This window comes from Microtus pennsylvanicus, chromosome 10 (assembly GCF_037038515.1).
Source record: "Microtus pennsylvanicus isolate mMicPen1 chromosome 10, mMicPen1.hap1, whole genome shotgun sequence".
In the NCBI taxonomy this organism is placed as follows: Eukaryota; Metazoa; Chordata; class Mammalia; order Rodentia; family Cricetidae; genus Microtus; species Microtus pennsylvanicus.
In genome coordinates, this window is record NC_134588.1 from 31,572,127 (window position 1) to 31,590,529 (window position 18,403).

Genomic DNA, 18,403 nt, shown 5'->3' on the forward strand with positions numbered 1-18,403 from the left:
TGCACGCACACACACACACACACACACTCACACACACAAATAACATTTTTACTTTTAAAAAAGTGCATAAACAGTGTAGGCCAATGATTAGCAAATGCTTTTTTAAAATAGTAGATGGAGAGATGGTTCAGTGGTTAAGAGCATTGACCATTCTCCTAGAGGACCCAAGTTCAATTCCCAGTACCCACGTGGCTGTTCACAACAGTCTGTAATTCCAGTTCCAAGGGAACTCTTCTGGCCTCTGTGGGTATCAGACATTCACATGATACACAGACATACTTGCAGGCAAAACATTCATACACATAAAGTAAAAAGTTTTAAGTTTAAATAAAAGAATAGACGGTCACTATTGTAGGCTTTGGGGTCCAATCTGATCTTTTGAAACTAACCTGTACAACCATAGCAACATGAAAATAACCAGCATGGTATGCTGGTACACACCTGCAATCCACTACTGTAGTGCCAAAGGCAGGAGGATCATAAATTCAAGGCCAATCTAGGCTACATAGCTAGACTGTGCTTCAAGAAAACCAAAATAATCAAGCAGAAATAAACAGAAACCCAGATGTGGAGCCAAGGAGATTTTCAGTCAGTGAGGACCTGAGTTTGATACTCTAGAACCCACATAAATGAAAGCTGAGTGTGGTGGTATACTCTTGTGTAGGCGCCAGTTTGTAGGAGGAGGGCCCGTTTGTTTGTCCTGGCTTCCCAGAACCAAAATAACCACTCAGAAATTGTATTAATTAAATACCTGCTTGCCCCCCCCCATTAGCTCTAATTTCTTATTAGCTAACTCTTACATCTTAATTTAACCCATTTCTATTAATCTGTGTATCACCACGAGGTTGTGGCCTACCAGCAAAGTTCCAGCATGTCTTTCTCTAGTGGCAGAACCATGGTGTCTCTCTCTGCTTCTTCTTCCAGCATTCCATTTAGTTTTCCCCGCCTAGCTCTATTCCCCTCTAACTCTGCTACAGGCCCAAAGTAGTTCCTTTATTAACCGATGAAAGCAACGCATAGACAGAAGGACCTCCTACACCACTCACGTAATCCTAGAACTGGGGAGGTGGAGACAGGCAGAGCCCTGTCTCAGGGGCCAGCCACTCTACCCTGCTTGACAAGCTTCAGGCCACTGGGAGACCCTGGCTCAAAAAACAAGGTGAAGGGTACCTAAAGAATGGCACCAAGGTTAACCCCTGGCCTTCATGCAGACATAAATGTCTGTAAATATACAGGTATACCTACACGAACACCACACACACACACACACACACACACACACACACACACACACACACACAAATGAAAAAAGAAAAAAGGAAAGAAAGAAAAGGGAAAAAATCCACACAGTTAACACAGCACTCACCTAGAGAAGGAGAGACAGGAGGATCTCAATTATAAGACTAGCCTGAGTTATCTAGAGATACTCCGATCCAAAGCACCAAGGACTGTCATAAGAGCAGTAGGTCCTCTAAATCATGCTCTTATGAAGATTTGGATTTGATTCCCAGCACCTACACCATAGCTGTCAGCTGTCTAACTCTGTTCCATGGGACCTGACACTTTCTAGTTTCTGTGGGCACCAGGCCCAAGCATGTATGTACATGTTCATACATACACAAAACACATAAACTAAACATCTTTAAAAAAGGATTGTAAGTATAATTGAATTGTAAAGTACTTGCCTAGCATTTGCAAGGTATTGGATTGTATCTGTTCCACCACTGAAAAAAATGTATTAAAAGAAGAGAAAAATGATTGGGTTTCCACAGGACAGGTAAAGGTTAGAATTTGTCTTGAATACCATGAACTAGTGGGGGAAACTACAATAAAATAAATACTGTATTATGTAAATGATGTGCTAATTGTCTAGGGCAATTAAGGTCAGGAGTAGAATTAAGAAAGTAGATGCTTTGGCACTATTAATAGTAATGGAGCCAGGTGGTGGGTGTGCACACCTTTAATCCCAGCACTCAGAAGGCAGAGGCAGGCGGATCTCTGTGAGTTCGAGGCCAGCCTGGTCTACAAAGTGAGTTCCAGGACAGGCTCTAAAGCTACAGAGAAATCCTGTCTCGAAAATCCAATATATACGTGTGTGTGTGTGTGTGTACATGTGCATATATATAGTAATGGTCTGCCTTCTCTGAGGAGTGGAAAGGGGGGGTGGGGAGAAGTAAAGGGAATGGGAGGATTAGGAGGATGGAAGGGAGGAGGAACTGGGATTTGTATGTAAAATTTTTTTAAAAAAGGTTGTTTTTAAAAAATTAAAAAATAGTTATGGGATTTGGACTGCTCCTGAGAAGATTTAAAAACCAGAGGACAGATGAGATATCGCCATGAAGAGATAAGCAGCACTCAAAAAGCCCAAGTGTCTTGTGGAGGGAGGAAGGAGACCAACCAGCTTGAAGAACCTTCCTGAGGAGTAATAGGAAGTAGGGTGGGGCAGCTCGGGTGGGGTCAAATTATAGAGGCCCTGAAAGGGAGGCAGAAGCTTCTGGATTTGATGTGGGAGACAATGAGGCTCTCTAAATTACGAGTTGGGTGTAGTTTGGTAAAACTGGTGGTTTAGGGAAGCCATTCCCCTGCTCAGTACAAGAGAAGTTAAAGAAGAAGGACTCAGAGACCGAGCCATCCACAAACCAGCCAAGGAGTGAAGGGGTCAAGGGGCAGGGTGGAGGCCCCGAGACTGAAGGGTTAAGTCTGAGAGCCGCATAAAGTCATCATTTATGAGCCTGCTGAAGACTGCATGTGGGAAGGAAGGAGGCAGCTGGAGAGTGACTCCATAAATTATAGTGTGCTTTTAATTTTAGCAAAGGGTAAGTGAGTAAATGCCGGGTCCTGCTCACGCTGTCTGAGTTCGCCCTTCTCTGAACAGTAGACAAAGGGAAACGTTTCTCTCCATGCAGGAAGCGTGCATTGGAGTCTGTGTGCTGTCTGGTTTCTCCAAGAGAAGGCTGGAGGGAAGTAGTGAGCAGAGAGGATGGAGGGCCTGGCGTTGGCGTTGGCAGCTGAGTCAGCACAGTAGCCTGGGACAGGAGCTGAGAGCAAGCAATGGCTCTCAAGGAGGGAGGGCCAGGACTCAGGCCATTTCCTGCAATGACCTCTGCTCAGTGTCACCATCCCGTCTCTTGTCAGATCTTCCCTTTGGCCTAGAATTCTCCGCCACCCCCATCCTGCTCCTTCCTCACTGCTTCAGAATGAGAGACTCTGAAACTTCCCTGCCCCTCAGGAGGAGGGTTGAGGCCTTCTTCCTCCGCTCTGTCGGACTATGCACAGACTGTACTGTCTCACTTACACCGTGTTGCAGTGGATAAGCATTGATCTGTTCAACTTGGCCTAATGATAAAAATCACCTGGGGTCCAGATAGTATGTGCTGGCCTGTAACCCCACACTTAGTAGGCAGATGCTAGAGGGTGGGTTCACAGCCAGTCTGAGGACACTATAGAGATGGCTCAGTAATTAAGAGCACTTGCTACTCTTACAGAGGACCGGAGCTCAGTTCCCAGCACTCACCTGGTGGCTCTAGTCCTAGTTCCAGGGATCCAACATCGTTTTCTGACCTCTGCAAGTCCAGGCACATGTGTGGAGCACAGACTTGCCTGCCAGAAAAATGCTCAAACACATAAAATTAGTGAATCCAAAGCCAGCCTGGGATACCAGGAAACCATATCTCCAAATAAAAGGAAGTGGCAAACATTCAAAAACAACTGCGTGGTGTGCCCATGACTACAATCTAGACTGGCTTTCTCACTGGGACTGATTCAGCAGGGGGGATCTTGAAAAACTCACCCCAGGTAATTCCTGGATTTTAAGAGGTTTGGGACACTGGCATGTAGCCTTTTACAAAATTAAGTCTTATTTAGTACTTAGAATTAAGGATGTCCCTATATCTACAAAAGGGGCTTTCATCATGCTGGATACTGTTGGTTAGTGGATGTATGGAAAGGAATGCTGATGAGCTCTGCCCCGGGGAGCTGTGGCGAGTGTACCTGTCCATGGCAATATGGCAGGGACGTATTTTCTTAGATTGGTAACCAGAGGTTCTCTGGGAAGGTGATGTATAATATTTACTGAGATTTGATGGAGACACTTCTGGAGGGAAGACAGAAGACAGCCAGTGCACATCAGCGCACAGCCAGTGCACTTCAGCGGACAGCCAGTGCACTTCAGCGGACAGCCAGTGCACATCAGCGCACAGCCAGTGCACATCAGCAGACAGCCAGTGCACGTCAGTGGACAGCCAGTGCACATCAGCGCACAGCCAGTGCACATCAGCGGACAGCCCAGTGCACATCAGCGCACAGCCCAGTGCACATCAGCACACAGCCAGTGCACTTCAGCGGACAGCCAGTGCACTTCAGCGGACAGCCATGCACATCAGCGCACAGCCAGTGCACATCAGCGCACAGCCAGTGCACATCAGCGCACAGCCAGTGCACTTCAGCGGACAGCCATGCACTTCAGCGGACAGCCATGCACATCAGCGCACAGCCAGTGCACTTCAGCGGACAGCCATGCACATCAGCGCACAGCCAGTGCACATCAGCGCACAGCCAGTGCACTTCAGCGGACAGCCATGCACATCAGCGCACAGCCAGTGCACATCAGCGCACAGCCAGTGCACATCAGCGCACAGCCAGTGCACATCAGCGCACAGCCATGCACTTCAGCGGACAGCCATGCACATCAGCGCACAGCCAGTGCACTTCAGCGGACAGCCAGTGCACATCAGCGCACAGCCAGTGCACTTCAGCGGACAGCCAGTGCACATCAGCGCACAGCCAGTGCACTTCAGCGGACAGCCATGCACATCAGCGCACAGCCAGTGCACTTCAGCGGACAGCCAGTGCACTTCAGCGGACAGCCATGCACATCAGCGCACAGCCAGTGCACTTCAGCGGACAGCCATGCACATCAGCGCACAGCCAGTGCACATCAGCGCACAGCCAGTGCACATCAGCGGACAGCCCAGTGCACTTCAGCGGACAGCCAGTGCACATCAGCGGACAGCCCAGTGCACTTCAGCGGACAGCCAGTGCACATCAGCGGACAGCCAGTGCACTTCAGCGGACAGCCATGCACATCAGCGCACAGCCAGTGCACATCAGCGCACAGCCAGTGCACATCAGCGGACAGCCAGTGCACTTCAGCGGACAGCCATGCACATCAGCGCACAGCCAGTGCACATCAGCGGACAGCCAGTGCACTTCAGCGGACAGCCATGCACATCAGCGCACAGCCAGTGCACATCAGCGCACAGCCAGTGCACTTCAGCGGACAGCCATGCACATCAGCGCACAGCCAGTGCACTTCAGAGGACAGCCAGTGCACTTCAGCGGACAGCATGCACATCAGCGCACAGCCAGTGCACATCAGCGCACAGCCAGTGCACATCAGCGCACAGCCAGTGCACATCAGCGCACAGCCAGTGCACATCAGCGCACAGCCAGTGCACTTCAGCGGACAGCCATGCACATCAGCGCACAGCCAGTGCACATCAGCGCACAGCCAGTGCACATCAGCGGACAGCCAGTGCACATCAGCGCACAGCCAGTGCACTTCAGTGGACAGCCAGTGCACATCAGCGCACAGCCAGTGCACATCAGCGCACAGCCAGTGCACATCATGGGCAACCAGTGCACATCATGGGCAACCAGTGGTAGGGAAGGCTTCAGTGTGAATTGGGGAGAAATACCAACATTTAAGCCATAGCTATCTCAACATGAATTTTCTTAATAAAATAATTTTATTATATAGGACATATCCGTGGCTAGAAGGAAATAAAATTTTGAAAAGCAAAAAGTGAGCCCTGATAGGCATGGTGGCTCATGCCTATAAACCCAACACTTGGGAAGCTATCTCAGAAAGATCCTGAATTCAAAGCCAGCCCAGCCTACCTACCAAGACTCCATTTCCAAAGTCCAAGGCTGACAGATGCATTTCAGTAGTGGGACACTAGCACGCTCACAGACCTGGGTTAGATTCTCACCGCCGGAAGACAAAGTGCAGTGAGCAGACCTTCCCCTTACACACAGCAGCTCTCTAGGCTTCTCCACGGTAGCAGTTTAGATTTCAGGGTTTCACTCCATAGTTCAGTCTGTTCTTGAACTCAGTCCTCTTGCCTTGGCCTCCTGAGTGGTTGGATTACAGTGTAAACCATTCCCCCAGCCTAATTAATTTCTTGACTATATTTACTTCCATTCTGTTGTGTCATATAAGCAGTATCGTATTACACAGTGTTCACGTCTTTTCTCCATGCAATCGTTCATTGCCCAGCAAAGAGCTTTCTCTTTGTTTTTCAGGATGACACAGTGTTCTATGTTGCCATAATTTAACAGGTGCCTTATGGATAAGTATACAGAATGTCTCTTTTGTAGCTATTAATAATCCATATCATTAAGTTATATAATTTATAATTTTGCATAAACATTTTCCTGTTGGTCTTTTGGCACTGTACTTCTGTATTTTTCTGTTTTGTTTTTTTTTCTGTTCTTAATTATTCAGTCTTATCCTGAGTGGCTCTGGGTTGTAGCGCTGACTACGCCTGAGCTTAGAATGCCTTCCTTTTAGGCCGACACCATGTTGAAGATGGGCTTTCAACAGCAAGTGCTTGACGTTTTGGAAACCACTCCTGCTGATTGTCAGACCATCTTGGTTTCTGCCACGATCCCAGGCAGTATAGAGCAGCTTGCAGAGCAGCTTCTGCACAACCCTGTGAGGATTATCACTGGGGACAAGAATCTGCCCTGCCCCAGCGTGCGGCAGATCATCCTATGGGTAGAAGACCCAGGCAAAAAGAAGAAGTTATTTGAAATCTTAAATGTGAGTATTTAAGCAGGCAGCCATGTTTGTGGCCTGTGTTTGTATTTCCTCAGCTTCAGAGTGATATTTAAGGGTAGCTTTGGAGGAATTTTGGTGCCTATATTTAATAGTAAATCCTTTTATGTGCATCAGAATTCTGTAAGGATCAAATTGAATTTTGCTTCTGATGTTCATTTGAGACAGACTTTTTCTATGTATCCCTGACTTGCCTGATACCATGTAGCCCAGGCTCACAACACTCCCACCTCCCTCTCCTTAGTATTGGGGTTAAAGGCATTTGCTACCATGCCCAATTCAAAGTTTTTATTCTGGAAATATGTAGTGTAGATGCCTAGTTGCTGCTTTGTTAGGGTACACATTTTATTTTGTTTTTGAGGTCTCACTTTATAGGCCAAGCTGGCTTGGAATTTATAATCCTCCTTCAGCTCATGGAGTTTCTAGTTTGCAGTGTTTGTGTCATCCCTTTTGACTCAGAATCTGTTTTCTTTTCCTTATTATAAAAAGTATTTCATTTTGAAGATTATTCCTCATGAGTTGGGCATAGTGATTCATGCCTATAATCCCAGTATTTGGAAGGGCCGAGGCAGAATAGCCTTGTATTTGAAACTAGCTAGTGTAACAGGAGGAGTGGGGCTGCTTGTCATCTCAGCCGCCTGGCTAGCTTACACCCGAAATAATCACACAGAAACTGTATTCATTTAAACACTGCCTGGCCCATTAGCTCGAACTTCTTATTGGCTAACTCTTAGATCTTAATTTAGCCCACTTTTGTTAATCTGTGTATTGCCACATGACTGTGGTTTACCGGCATGATTCTATCCAGCGTCCATCTCAGGCAGGAGATACATGGCGTCTGCCCCTCTGCCCTTCTTCCCAGCATTCAGTTCTATCTACTCCACCTACCTAAGTTCTGTTCTATCAACTAGACCAAGGCAGTTTCTTTGTTCATTACCCAATGACAGCAACACACAAACAGAAGGAACTCCTATACCAGACTAGGGCTACAAATTGAGCTCCAGACTCAAATTGAGCCTAGACTACAGAATATGATCCTTTCTCAAACATACACATGCACACATACACATAAAATATCTTTAATATTTTAACTCTCAAAAATTATATATATTTTTCAAAGTGTTTCTTGTCTATTCTGTCCTTGAGAATCTTTGAACTAATTTAAGCAAACTTGTTAGAGTGGCTAATATATGAAAAAAATATTTACAAATATGGTATTAAGTTAAAAACAACTTGCATTGACTAATGAGCAGGGTTTAGAACTATGTAATGGGCCTTAAATTTTTTAAATATATTTGTAATATTAATGTTGAAAAAGTGAAAGATGAGTTTGTGCATCCTTAAATGAGAACATTTAGAAGATATGCTTTTATTTTATATTATAAAATATTATAATTTCTTTTTAGCAATATTTATAAACCTTTCAATAGTTAGCTCTTGCTAATGATTTCAGAGTTTTCCACATAAATTATGCTCTATGAAGAATTTAATTTCTTGTCTTGTTTCCTCAGGATAAGAAGCTCTTTAAACCTCCAGTGTTGGTATTTGTGGACTGCAAACTAGGTGCAGATCTGTTGAGTGAAGCAGTTCAGAAAATCACAGGTCTAAACAGCACGTCCATCCACTCAGAGAAGTCTCAGATGGAAAGGAGAGACATACTGAAGGTTGGCTCATAGCGCTCTGTATTCTCCGTCTTCAGAATCTATTTTGCTGCATTTTCAAGAGACGACCTACTGCCAACTGGTTCTAAGGCAGGCCTGCGCAGTGAGAGGAGCATGAGGAAGCAGTGACTGAAGTTCACTGTTCCTCTTGCTCAGGCCTCTCTGTGTGGGGAGCAGTAAGCCAGCTCTCTGGAGGGTGTGTGCTAAATGGATAGCTGATTCACAATTCACTATTTCAGAAATCAGGTCAGTTTGGTCTGGGACAGAGCAGAAGCTCACCTTAGGAAGAGATTCACTTGAGTAAATTAGTAAAATAAATTCCACAGAGGCTAGGGGGAGTTTAAAGTAAATCAGTTTTCAAGTGTAAGACTTCTGTTTATTGAAAAGCTGCTACAACAAAATACTGAGGTGAGCATTTAAAAATGTCAGAATTACACAAAGCCATATAAAATAAGTTCTAGATAATGATTTTTTTTTACTGTTTATTGTTTTTTGCACAGTATTTTATTATGTACTACTAGCTGGCCTAGAACTCTATCTAGACCATGATGGCCTTGAACTCAGAGATCTACTGGCCTCTGTCTCCTGGGGGCTGAAATTATAGATATGCCTTATCACTCCTGGCCTGAATAATGAACTTTTCTGATTTATTGGAAAGGGATTACTGGAAGGAGACTATGAGGTGGTGGTGAGCACAGGAGTCCTGGGTCGAGGACTGGACTTGGTCAACGTCAAGCTGGTTGTGAATTTTGATATGCCTTCAAGCATGGATGAGTATATTCATCAGGTAAGGCGCTTCCTGTCCTGCCAGTTTGTTGATGAGTTTGATTGGATAAGGCATTGTCAGGTCGAGCGAACACTTTTTAAAAAGCAGGACATAAAACTTTGCATAATTTTAGTCTTCAAAAATATATATACTTAGGACTGGAGAGTTAACTCAGCAGTTAAGAACACTGTCTACTCTAGAAGACCCTTGGCCAGTTCTCAGAGCCTACATGGTGGCCAACAACCATCTGTAACTGTGGTCCCAGGGGAGCTGACACCCTCTTCTGACCTCCTTGGGTACATGCACATAGTGTTCATACGTACATACAGACAAAACATTCGTTCATACACATAAAATTTTTTTAAATTTTTTTTAAATTAAAAAAAATGTGTGTGTGTCGTGCATGTACATGTGCACTTAGAAACAAAATTTTGGTTCTAAAAACTTTATACCTAAACTATGTTAAAAACTAAAAGTGAGAAACCTAAAATTCTGTTTATTTGTTTTAATGTTAAGGGTAGGAGAGATAGCTCAGTGGCTAAGGGTACTTGTTGCTCTTGCAGGGGACCTGGCTCACTGCCCAGCACCCCCAGAGCAGCTCACAAGCATCTGTAGCTCCTCTTCTGGCTCTGCTGGCACTGGGCCTGCACATGATACAAAGCCATAAGAGGCAAAACACACACGTGCATAAATTAAATCTTTAGAAAATATTTTAGGCACCAAATTATTGCTTCATTTTTGATGCTTTCTTTTTTTTCCCTTCATCAAGTCCACTGGTAGCTTTCTTAGAAAAGAAACTTGTTTAAAAGATTGCTTTAAGTTGCTGTGCTGGCCAGAGTAAACGTGATCCTCTAAAATGCTTGTTTTAGGAATCTTGTCTTCTCTTCATATCCTTACTTGTCCTAGTCTTTCGCCTGTTAAAGTTTCATTGGTTTTCTTTGCTGCCAGAAGTAACAATGGCCCCTCTTTCTGGCAGAAACAGAGCCTTTAGTGCTGTTATCTCTCTGACTGCCCCGTCTTCCTTCTGCGGCATCACTTACAGTCCCTCAAGCGCAGCCTTCCTCTGATGCTCTGGGGCTCACCTCCCAATGGCCGCATTGACTTTGCAGTGTCTACACTGCAGTGCAGCTTGAGTTTTACTTTGGCTTCATCGGGAATCAAATATCCTCAGGAGGTAGTGTTAGAACAAATGAAATGTTTCCTTCCAAGTATTTCATAATTTTAGATAGAAATCTCTCTAAAATGTTACAATATTGAGATGCTTCTTTGCCTCTTAGAATATGCTAATTCGTCATTTAACCTTTCAGGACATCCCAAGGCTGACTCTGGCTTTCCGTATCCCCACTACAACATAGTGGTGGCCTCTGGGCTTGGAGAATGTGTGAGGTTTCTTAACTCTGTTTAGATAACTCTAGAGCTGGCTGCTTTTCCAGCTCTGTCTGTGTCTTAGATTATTTCAGTTCTTAAAGCACATATTCATGGTAACAAGCATCACACATAACAAAAGGCATAGAATGAGAAGTAAGCCTTCTTTTTTGTTTTGAGACAGGCTCTCTACATAGCCCTGCCTGCCGCAGACCTCACAGAGATCTGCCTACTGCTGCCTCCTGAACGCTGGTATTAAAAGAGTGTACCATCACACCTGGCAACAGGTCTTCTTTACCATTTCCTTCTATCTTTGAGTTTTGGCAGGTAATAGTTTAAAAATTATAAACATACATACATATAAGGTACACAAATTTATTACATACATGTAAATGGGACCACATCATAACTATTGTTCCATGCCTTGCTTTATTAAATATATCTCAGATGTCTTTTCTCATCATAATAAGTACCATTTAGATGTTAATAGGTATATCCAGGCTCTTTAAATGTTTTCACTAACTTACTTGGCTTGTCCCATTTTGACTGCTACAAGATGATACACTGTGTGCATGTACTATGAGTTCACAAACCCTCTATTGATTGTTATGCTTTAAAGAATGCTGCAGTGGCACTCCTGTACTTGTCTTTTTATGAGAGCTAGTATACACTGAGTTCCTCTGGCCCTGGGCACGGTAGTCAAACCAGTATTTGCAGCTATGGGAGAGGCTGGATCAGAAGGTTTGTTTGAGCCCAGAAGTTTGTGGATGACCTGAGCAGTATAGCAAGACCCTATCTAGATTAAAAAAAAAAATTTTTTTTTTTTAGTAGAACTGCTAAGCCAAAGATAAGTATAATAGGAATTCCCATGTGGCCGGTTTTTATTTTTAATGGTAGAAAGTTTCTGGGAAAAGTAATTTGATATTAGATAGCATCAGCTACCTTAGAGTTTAGAAAGTATTGGAGGTGTTTTTGTTTTATGCGGAGTTTTAGACCCAGGGCTACGTGCATGCTGGGCAAACACTCAACTACTAAGCCACATTCCCCATCCCTGCCCCCCCCTTTAATTTTGAGATTGTGTCTTTTCAAGTTGATCAAGCTAACTTCAAACTTAGGGTTCTCTTGCCTCAGCCTCCCAAGTAGCTGGGATTACAGGGGTATGCTCCCACTCCCTGCTACACTCTGTCTCTCATAGCAATCATCAGTAGATACAGTTCCGAAACTGTACAACCCACTCATTTAGAGAGAATCCAAACAGTTAAGTATGTATCTGTACAGTTGTACAAACATAACTGCAGTCAAGTCTAGAAAATGTTTACTACCCTAGAACAGACACCCCATATCACCAGCAGGCACCCCCACACCTGAGCAACCACTCACCCTCCGCTTCTGCCTCTGTAGATTTGACTCTTGTGGTCATTTCGTGTAAAAAGAATCATGTCACGTGTGGTCTTCTATAATTTTTTTCTTTTTTTCTTACTGTCTTCAACATTTACGCATTTTATAGCATGCATATTTAAATTTTGTTTTATCTTTTATCGCCAAAAATATTCCAATTATGATACACCACCTTTCTGAGCCCATTCGCTAATTGTACTTTTTATTTTTGGCTACTGTTAATATCAGCTGCCCTGCTGTGAATACTCATATACAGGTTTTTCTGGCCACACATTTTTATTCCTCTTGGCTAGAACCTAGGATCAGAGTTGTCCAATTCAGTGGTGACTTTGGGTTTAACATTTTCAGGATCTACCAGACTGTTTTTCAAAGTAACTTTTACATATTCTTCAACAATATGTAAGTTCCAGTTTCTCTACATCTGCCAAGTTTGTTATTCCTTGATTGATGATTGATTGAGTGAGTAAGTGAGTGATTTTAAAGTCAAGGTTTCTTGAATTCTCATATTCCATGCTGACCTTGAATCTCAAAGTAACTGAGGATAACCTTGAACTTCCTATTGCTAGAATTACATACACACATTACTGCGCCCTGTTTATGCCCTGCTGGGGATCTAACCCAGGGCTCCTCCTTGCCAGGCAAGCACTCTATCAACTGAGCTACATTCTAACCCGCCTTCTTGATTATAGCCCCCCTTAGCAAGGATGAAATGGTGTTCTGTTATGGCTTTGGGTTGCGTTTTCTCAATGGTGAATGTAGCTGTAGGAATATCTTTTCAATACTTGTATTTTCAATACAAATATATTTGTATATCTTCTTTGGTAAGGTTCACATCCTTTGTTCAGTCTTTAAATTAGGTTATCATTATTATTAAGCCTTAAATATTTTTTGCATATTCTAGAAAACTTGCATCAAATACATGATTGTTAATACTTTCTCATCTTTTGTGGGTTGTAGTTATTTCTATGTCAGTTTGTATTTTATTTGAACAATCCATATTAAAAAAAAATCCAGCAATATAATTCATCAGATCAGCTAAAGCAGGGAGCTGACACACACCTCGGCGTCTGCTTCCTCGCTTTGCCAGTCTCCTTCCCTAGAGGCCTTCAGCCCTTTTCACTTTTTCAGAGCTTTTTGTCTTTAGTAACCTTAAAGCTACATTTTATAGGAACCATCAGTTCTCTTCAATATTTCTTTGTTTTTTAGTTTTTTATGACAGGGTCTCTCTATCCCTGGCTGTCCTAGAGCTGCTGTATAGACCAGGCTAGCCACAAGCTCACAAAGATCTGCCTGCCTCTGCCTCCTGAGTGCTGGGATCCAAAGCATGTGCCACCACACCTGGCTCACTTAAATATTTCTAAGTATAGACTTTAGATTTTACATTTCAGTTGATGAACAGAAGTTGACAATGACTCTGTTTCCCCTCTTCTGAAAACTTTCTCAGAATATTTTCATTTTGTATTTAGAAACAAGATTTTGTGCCAGCTATAGATTTCAGTATTTGAATCACAAATTTGTGTCCATTCTGTCAAACTGAGAACTCTGTAAAAATGAAATAGCTTAAATCTAACATTTCACGGCACAAAAACTAAACCAAATAGTCTTGTTGTGCTGCTTCATTAAAATTAACATAGCAAAAAAATACATATGCTGCCATCAACCCTCTATCTTGATTTCATAAATACATTAAGACATACAGTCCAGAGAGCACCATTAGGATTGTAGCCCAGGGGTACTGCTCAATGCTTGGCACACCTGAGGCTGGGTACAATACCCAGCATACACTTGTGCACACATATGTGCACACACACACATGCATGCACGCACACACGTATGCATGCACTCCCACAGAAGAAAACATGCACCTGAATGAATGGTAAGCTGTGTAAACACCTTTAATGATAGTCTTCATTTCTCTGGAAATAAAAGCGACACCTGAAAGCGTCTTTTTGCTTTGTTTCAGGTCGGCAGGGTAGGGAGACTCGGTCAAGATGGAACCGCAATTACTTTTATCAATAACAACTCTAAACGGCTCTTCTGGGATGTTGCCAAAAGAGTGAAGCCCACGGGATCCATTCTCCCCCCACAACTGCTAAATTCCCCTTACCTTCATGAGCAGAAGAGAAAGGAGCAACAGAAAGACACACGGACACAGAGCAACCTGGTCACGGGGGCTAACCTCATGGACATTATCAGGAAACATGAAAGGAGCAATTCACAAAAATGACCTGGTATGCCACTTCCAGCAGGCTTTATTATGTATTATCAGTAAAATTTCTAATAACTGCTGTATGACTGAGTAAATAAAAATGTGCAAGAACAAGCCGGGCAGTAGCGCACGCCTCTAATCACAGCACTCGGGAGGCAGAGGCAGGTGGATCTCTGAGTTTGAGGCCAGCCTGGTCTACAAGAGCTAGTTCCAGGACAGGCTTCAAAGCTACAGTGAAACCCTGTCTCAAAAAACAACAACAACAACAAAAAATGTACAAGGAACTGGACAGTGGTCGCACACGACTTTAATTCTAATACTCAGAGGTGGAGGCAGGCAGATTTCTATGATCTCAAGGCCAGTCTGGTTTATTGCGTGAGTTCCAGGACAGCCAGGATTGTTAGTTTTTCTTAGGGGGATAAAAGGTTAAAAAAAAAAAAACTGCAAGGAACAGAAGAATCTTTAAGATCTTTTTAAATTTAATAAAATTTGTACAGCAGCTTCCCACAATCCCTCACGCCTGTCCTTTCCAGCTTGGGCCCGGCAGAATGGCTCCCGCAAAGAAGGGTGGCGAGAAGAAGAAGGGCCATTCTGCCATCAACGAGGTGGTAACCCAAGAATACACCATCAACATTCACATGCGCATCTATGGCGTGGGCTTTAAGAAGCGTGCTCCTAGGGCACTCAAAGAAATCCGGAAATTTGCCATGAAGGAGATGGGGACTCCAGATGTGCGGATTGATACCAGGCTCAATATAGCCATCTGGGCCAAAGGAATAAGGAATGTTCCATATCGTATCCGGGTACGTTTGTCCAGAGAATGTAATGAGGATGAGGACTCACCAAACAAACTCTACACATTGGTAACTTACGTGCCTGTTACCACATTCAAAAATCTACAGACAGTCAATGTGGATGAGAACTAACCTACTGAATCTCAAATAAAGTTGGAGAACAGCCAAAAAAAAAAATTGTACAGCAATAGTGTATTTATTTCAATTCACAACTTTGTTATTAAAAATAAAATCAGAAGATAAATTGCTTAAAAAAATGCAGTTTGTGTCCTCTGACCAGCGTTCTCTGTTGTTGAACAGGTCGTTCCCAGAGCTATTGCTGTCAGGGCAGGACCCTCCCTCCCCAGCACCGGTTCCTGCCCTGCCCCAGCAGCACCGGAAGCACACCGAGGCTTGAGTCCTTGTTGGATGGTTAGGAAGAAAGTGAATGATTACAACTTGAAACTCCGAAGTGTTTTGAAAAGAAGTACAAATGTCTAGTTTTGTTCCCAGTTGCTTTCCCTTTGGCTTGGTTAGCAACTTTTAAAACTTCCTCCCCAAATGGTTCTACCAACAGGAGATCAAGCAGTCGAATGTATGAACCTCTGGGGCCATTGGCTTTCTTTTCATTAAAAACCAGTAGCTTTTGTTGGGGAAATTTAGGAGTAGTCATACAGGCGTTGAGGTGGAACTTTGAGCTAAAGCATTTTCCCTGAGCTGTCACAAACGAGTGCCTGACCCAATGTGCGTCCCTTGGACTCTGTGTCTGTATGCATATGTATGTACGCATAACCTCAAGGGAGCCTGGGAAGCCAAGGATTCAGAGTCCCAAGTGCTGCCTACAGCAAGGATGCTGCAAGAGTGAGCTAAGTGCCGATAATTTCTGGGCAGTGGGACAGCTGAGTCGTGTTTGCTTGTTTGTTTGTTTTAAACTAGATTCAAAGTTGTTTTTAAGGAAAATTGGGGTAGCCAAAAAAGTAAGATGGCTTTCTGAATCAACCCTTCTCTGCAAGTCAGGTGTAGTAAGTAGCTCATTTATGCCTGTCATCCCAGGAATTAGCATTCTGAGGCAGGAGGATCACTGCCAGTTTAAGGCCAGCTTGGCCTACAAAGTGAGACCCTTTTTTAAAAATCAAACAAAGCAACAGCAAATGATGAAAATATATTTGAACAAACAATACCACAAGTAGTAAGGTGACTTCACTGGTAATTTAAACTCAGTTGCTTCTGTCCCACTGCTGTGTTCCAGCGGCCTTTCAGCTGGCTGTTGATCTCCTTAGGACCCGCTGTAAGCTTAATACTTTGTTGTGTGGAGGTAACTAAGAGGTGCAGTGGAGGAGGAAAAGAGCTCACATCCCAGATGAGAACTGAATTCAGGGCCTGAGTCCCTGGAGGGGGAGCCCACTGTTGGTGCAGTTCCCCTGTCCTGAGTCCCTGGAGGGGGAGCCCACTCTGGTGCATCCCCTGTCCTGAGTCCCTGGAGGGGGAGCCCACTCTGGTGCATCCCCTGTCCTGAGTCCCTGGAGGGGGAGCCCACTGTTGGTGCATCCCTGTCCTGAGTCCCTGGAGGGGGAGCCCACTCTGGTGCATCCCCTGTCCTGAGTTCCTGGAGGGGGAGCCCATGTTAGTGCATCCCCTGTCCTGAGTCCCTGGAGGGGGAGCCCACTGTTGGTGCATCCCTGTCCTGAGTCCCTGGAGGGGGAGCCCATGTTAGTGCATCCCTGTCCTGAGTTCCTGGAGGGGGAGCCCATGTTAGTGCATCCCTGTCCTGAGTTCCTGGAGGGGGAGCCCATGTTGGTGCATCCCCTGTCCTGAGTTCCTGGAGGGGGAGCCCATGTTAGTGCATCCCTGTCCTGAGTTCCTGGAGGGGGAGCCCATGTTAGTGCATCCCCTGTCCTGAGTCCCTGGAGGGGGAGCCCATGTTAGTGCATCCCCTGTCCTGAGTCCCTGGAGGGGGAGCCCATGTTAGTGCATCCCCTGTCCTGAGTCCCTGGAGGGGGAGCCCATGTTAGTGCATCCCCTGTCCTGAGTCCCTGGAGGGGGAGCCCGCTGTTGGTGCATCCCTGTCCTGAGTCCCTGGAGGGGGAGCCCACTGTTGGTGCATCCCCTGTCCTGAGTCCCTGGGGGAGCCCACTGTTGGTGCATCCCTGTCCTGAGTCCCTGGAGGGGGAGCCCACTGTTGGTGCATCCCCTGTCCTGAGTCCCTGGAGGGGGAGCCCACTGTTGGTGCATCCCCTGCTGGTCCTCCTCACAGTGAGACCTGGAAGCTCTTCCTGTTCCAAATCTCAAATCTTGGCCTCTGCTTCCCATTTTTCCATAGCTTCTACTCCTTTTTTACTTCATTGTCTTTAGGCGCGGCAGTGCTATGGTTCTTCTTATATAGACCAGAACATTAAACTTTACAAAGGAAGCTGGTCAGAGCATTGCTGGTATTTATTTTAGTTACATTGTTCTGTTACAGCTTTACACATACACACATACAGTGCTTTCTGGTTACTCTTAGCCTCACCCCCCTCCCTACCAGTCTCCTTCCCACAGTCTCAACTTTAGGTCTGTTTTGTGTCCCACTGAGTTTACCCAGGCCATCTGTGGGGTTGTGGGTTTGCAACTACCCATCGGAGCTTGGTGAGCTCCGCATTGGGACACAGCTCAAGACGATGAACCCCCCCTCTTTCAGAATCCATCAGTAGCCAGGGCAGGGTAGGGCAGGTATTTTTAGTTACCATCTACTGTCATTATTCCATGCAAGAAAGAACACGCCAAGCAAAACAGAAGGAAGAGTGAGTGTACAGGGACAGATCTTGCTCAGAAATGGCAAGAAGGAACAACATTATAAATATTTCAATAGTTTTGTAAAAATTATTGTACTGTTCAAAATATGAATTAGCTCAAATAACTAACATATATGAAGCCATTTCTTTTTTAATAATTATCCGACAAAGGTGCAGAACCGATTCCTTGGTTGTTTTATTGCAGAGTTGAAGCAAACAGCTTTTCCGTTGTAAACAGCGTAGCTGTAAGTGACTTTTAGACTGTGAGTTACTCAGGAGCCTCTTTATAAGATGCTGTAGATCATTCGACTAGTGTTCCTGAAGCCAAGCGCACTCCCCAAATCAGAAAGATGAAGGGCCTTTCTAATGTGTGGCTTCAGAACACCTTATAGAAAACATCGCTATATCTTTCACCTACAACCCACACTATCCACGGAATGCAATAAGTTAAGCTAAACTTACTAACTTCCAAAGTGTTCCAAAGAGGCCTCATTGTTTCTGGTGGGGGACAAACACTGTGCGGGGAGGGTGGGAGGCTCTGCTCTGGGTTCCTATTAGCATATTTTATCCCCCCCCCCTTCTGTTTTCCACAGACTACACGAAATTTCCTCCGTTAGCATAG

At 44.5% G+C, this 18,403-nt stretch overlaps 2 protein-coding genes across 4 annotated transcripts in view; both read left to right on the forward strand.

Moving 5' to 3' along the window:
- Window positions 1-15,275, forward strand: part of Ddx59 (DEAD-box helicase 59) — a 31,207-nt gene extending 15,932 nt beyond the window's left edge. For 2 of the 3 annotated variants that reach the window (XM_075988105.1, XM_075988106.1), the window contains exons 5-8: window positions 6,572-6,823; window positions 8,350-8,502; window positions 9,158-9,286; window positions 13,992-14,255. In XM_075988105.1, the coding sequence (XP_075844220.1) occupies window positions 6,572-6,823; window positions 8,350-8,502; window positions 9,158-9,286; window positions 13,992-14,255 (798 nt within the window). Of the gene's footprint in view, window positions 1-6,571; window positions 6,824-8,349; window positions 8,503-9,157; window positions 9,287-13,991; window positions 14,260-14,770 lie in introns of those variants that run through there. The other variant, XM_075988107.1, reaches the window with a different exon arrangement.
- LOC142858617 (large ribosomal subunit protein eL31-like) lies at window positions 14,786-15,275 on the forward strand. Its single transcript, XM_075988108.1, has one exon. The coding sequence runs from the start codon at window positions 14,786-14,788 to the stop codon at window positions 15,161-15,163; it is 378 nt and encodes a 125-aa protein (XP_075844223.1). The 3' UTR covers window positions 15,164-15,275.
- Window positions 15,276-18,403: the final 3,128 nt, after the last annotated feature.

What these genes read in the sequence shown, in the direction of transcription:
- LOC142858617 (XM_075988108.1), top strand. Translation starts at nt 14,786, where the DNA reads ATGGCTCCCGCAAAGAAGGGTGGCGAGAAGAAGAAGGGCCATTCTGCC.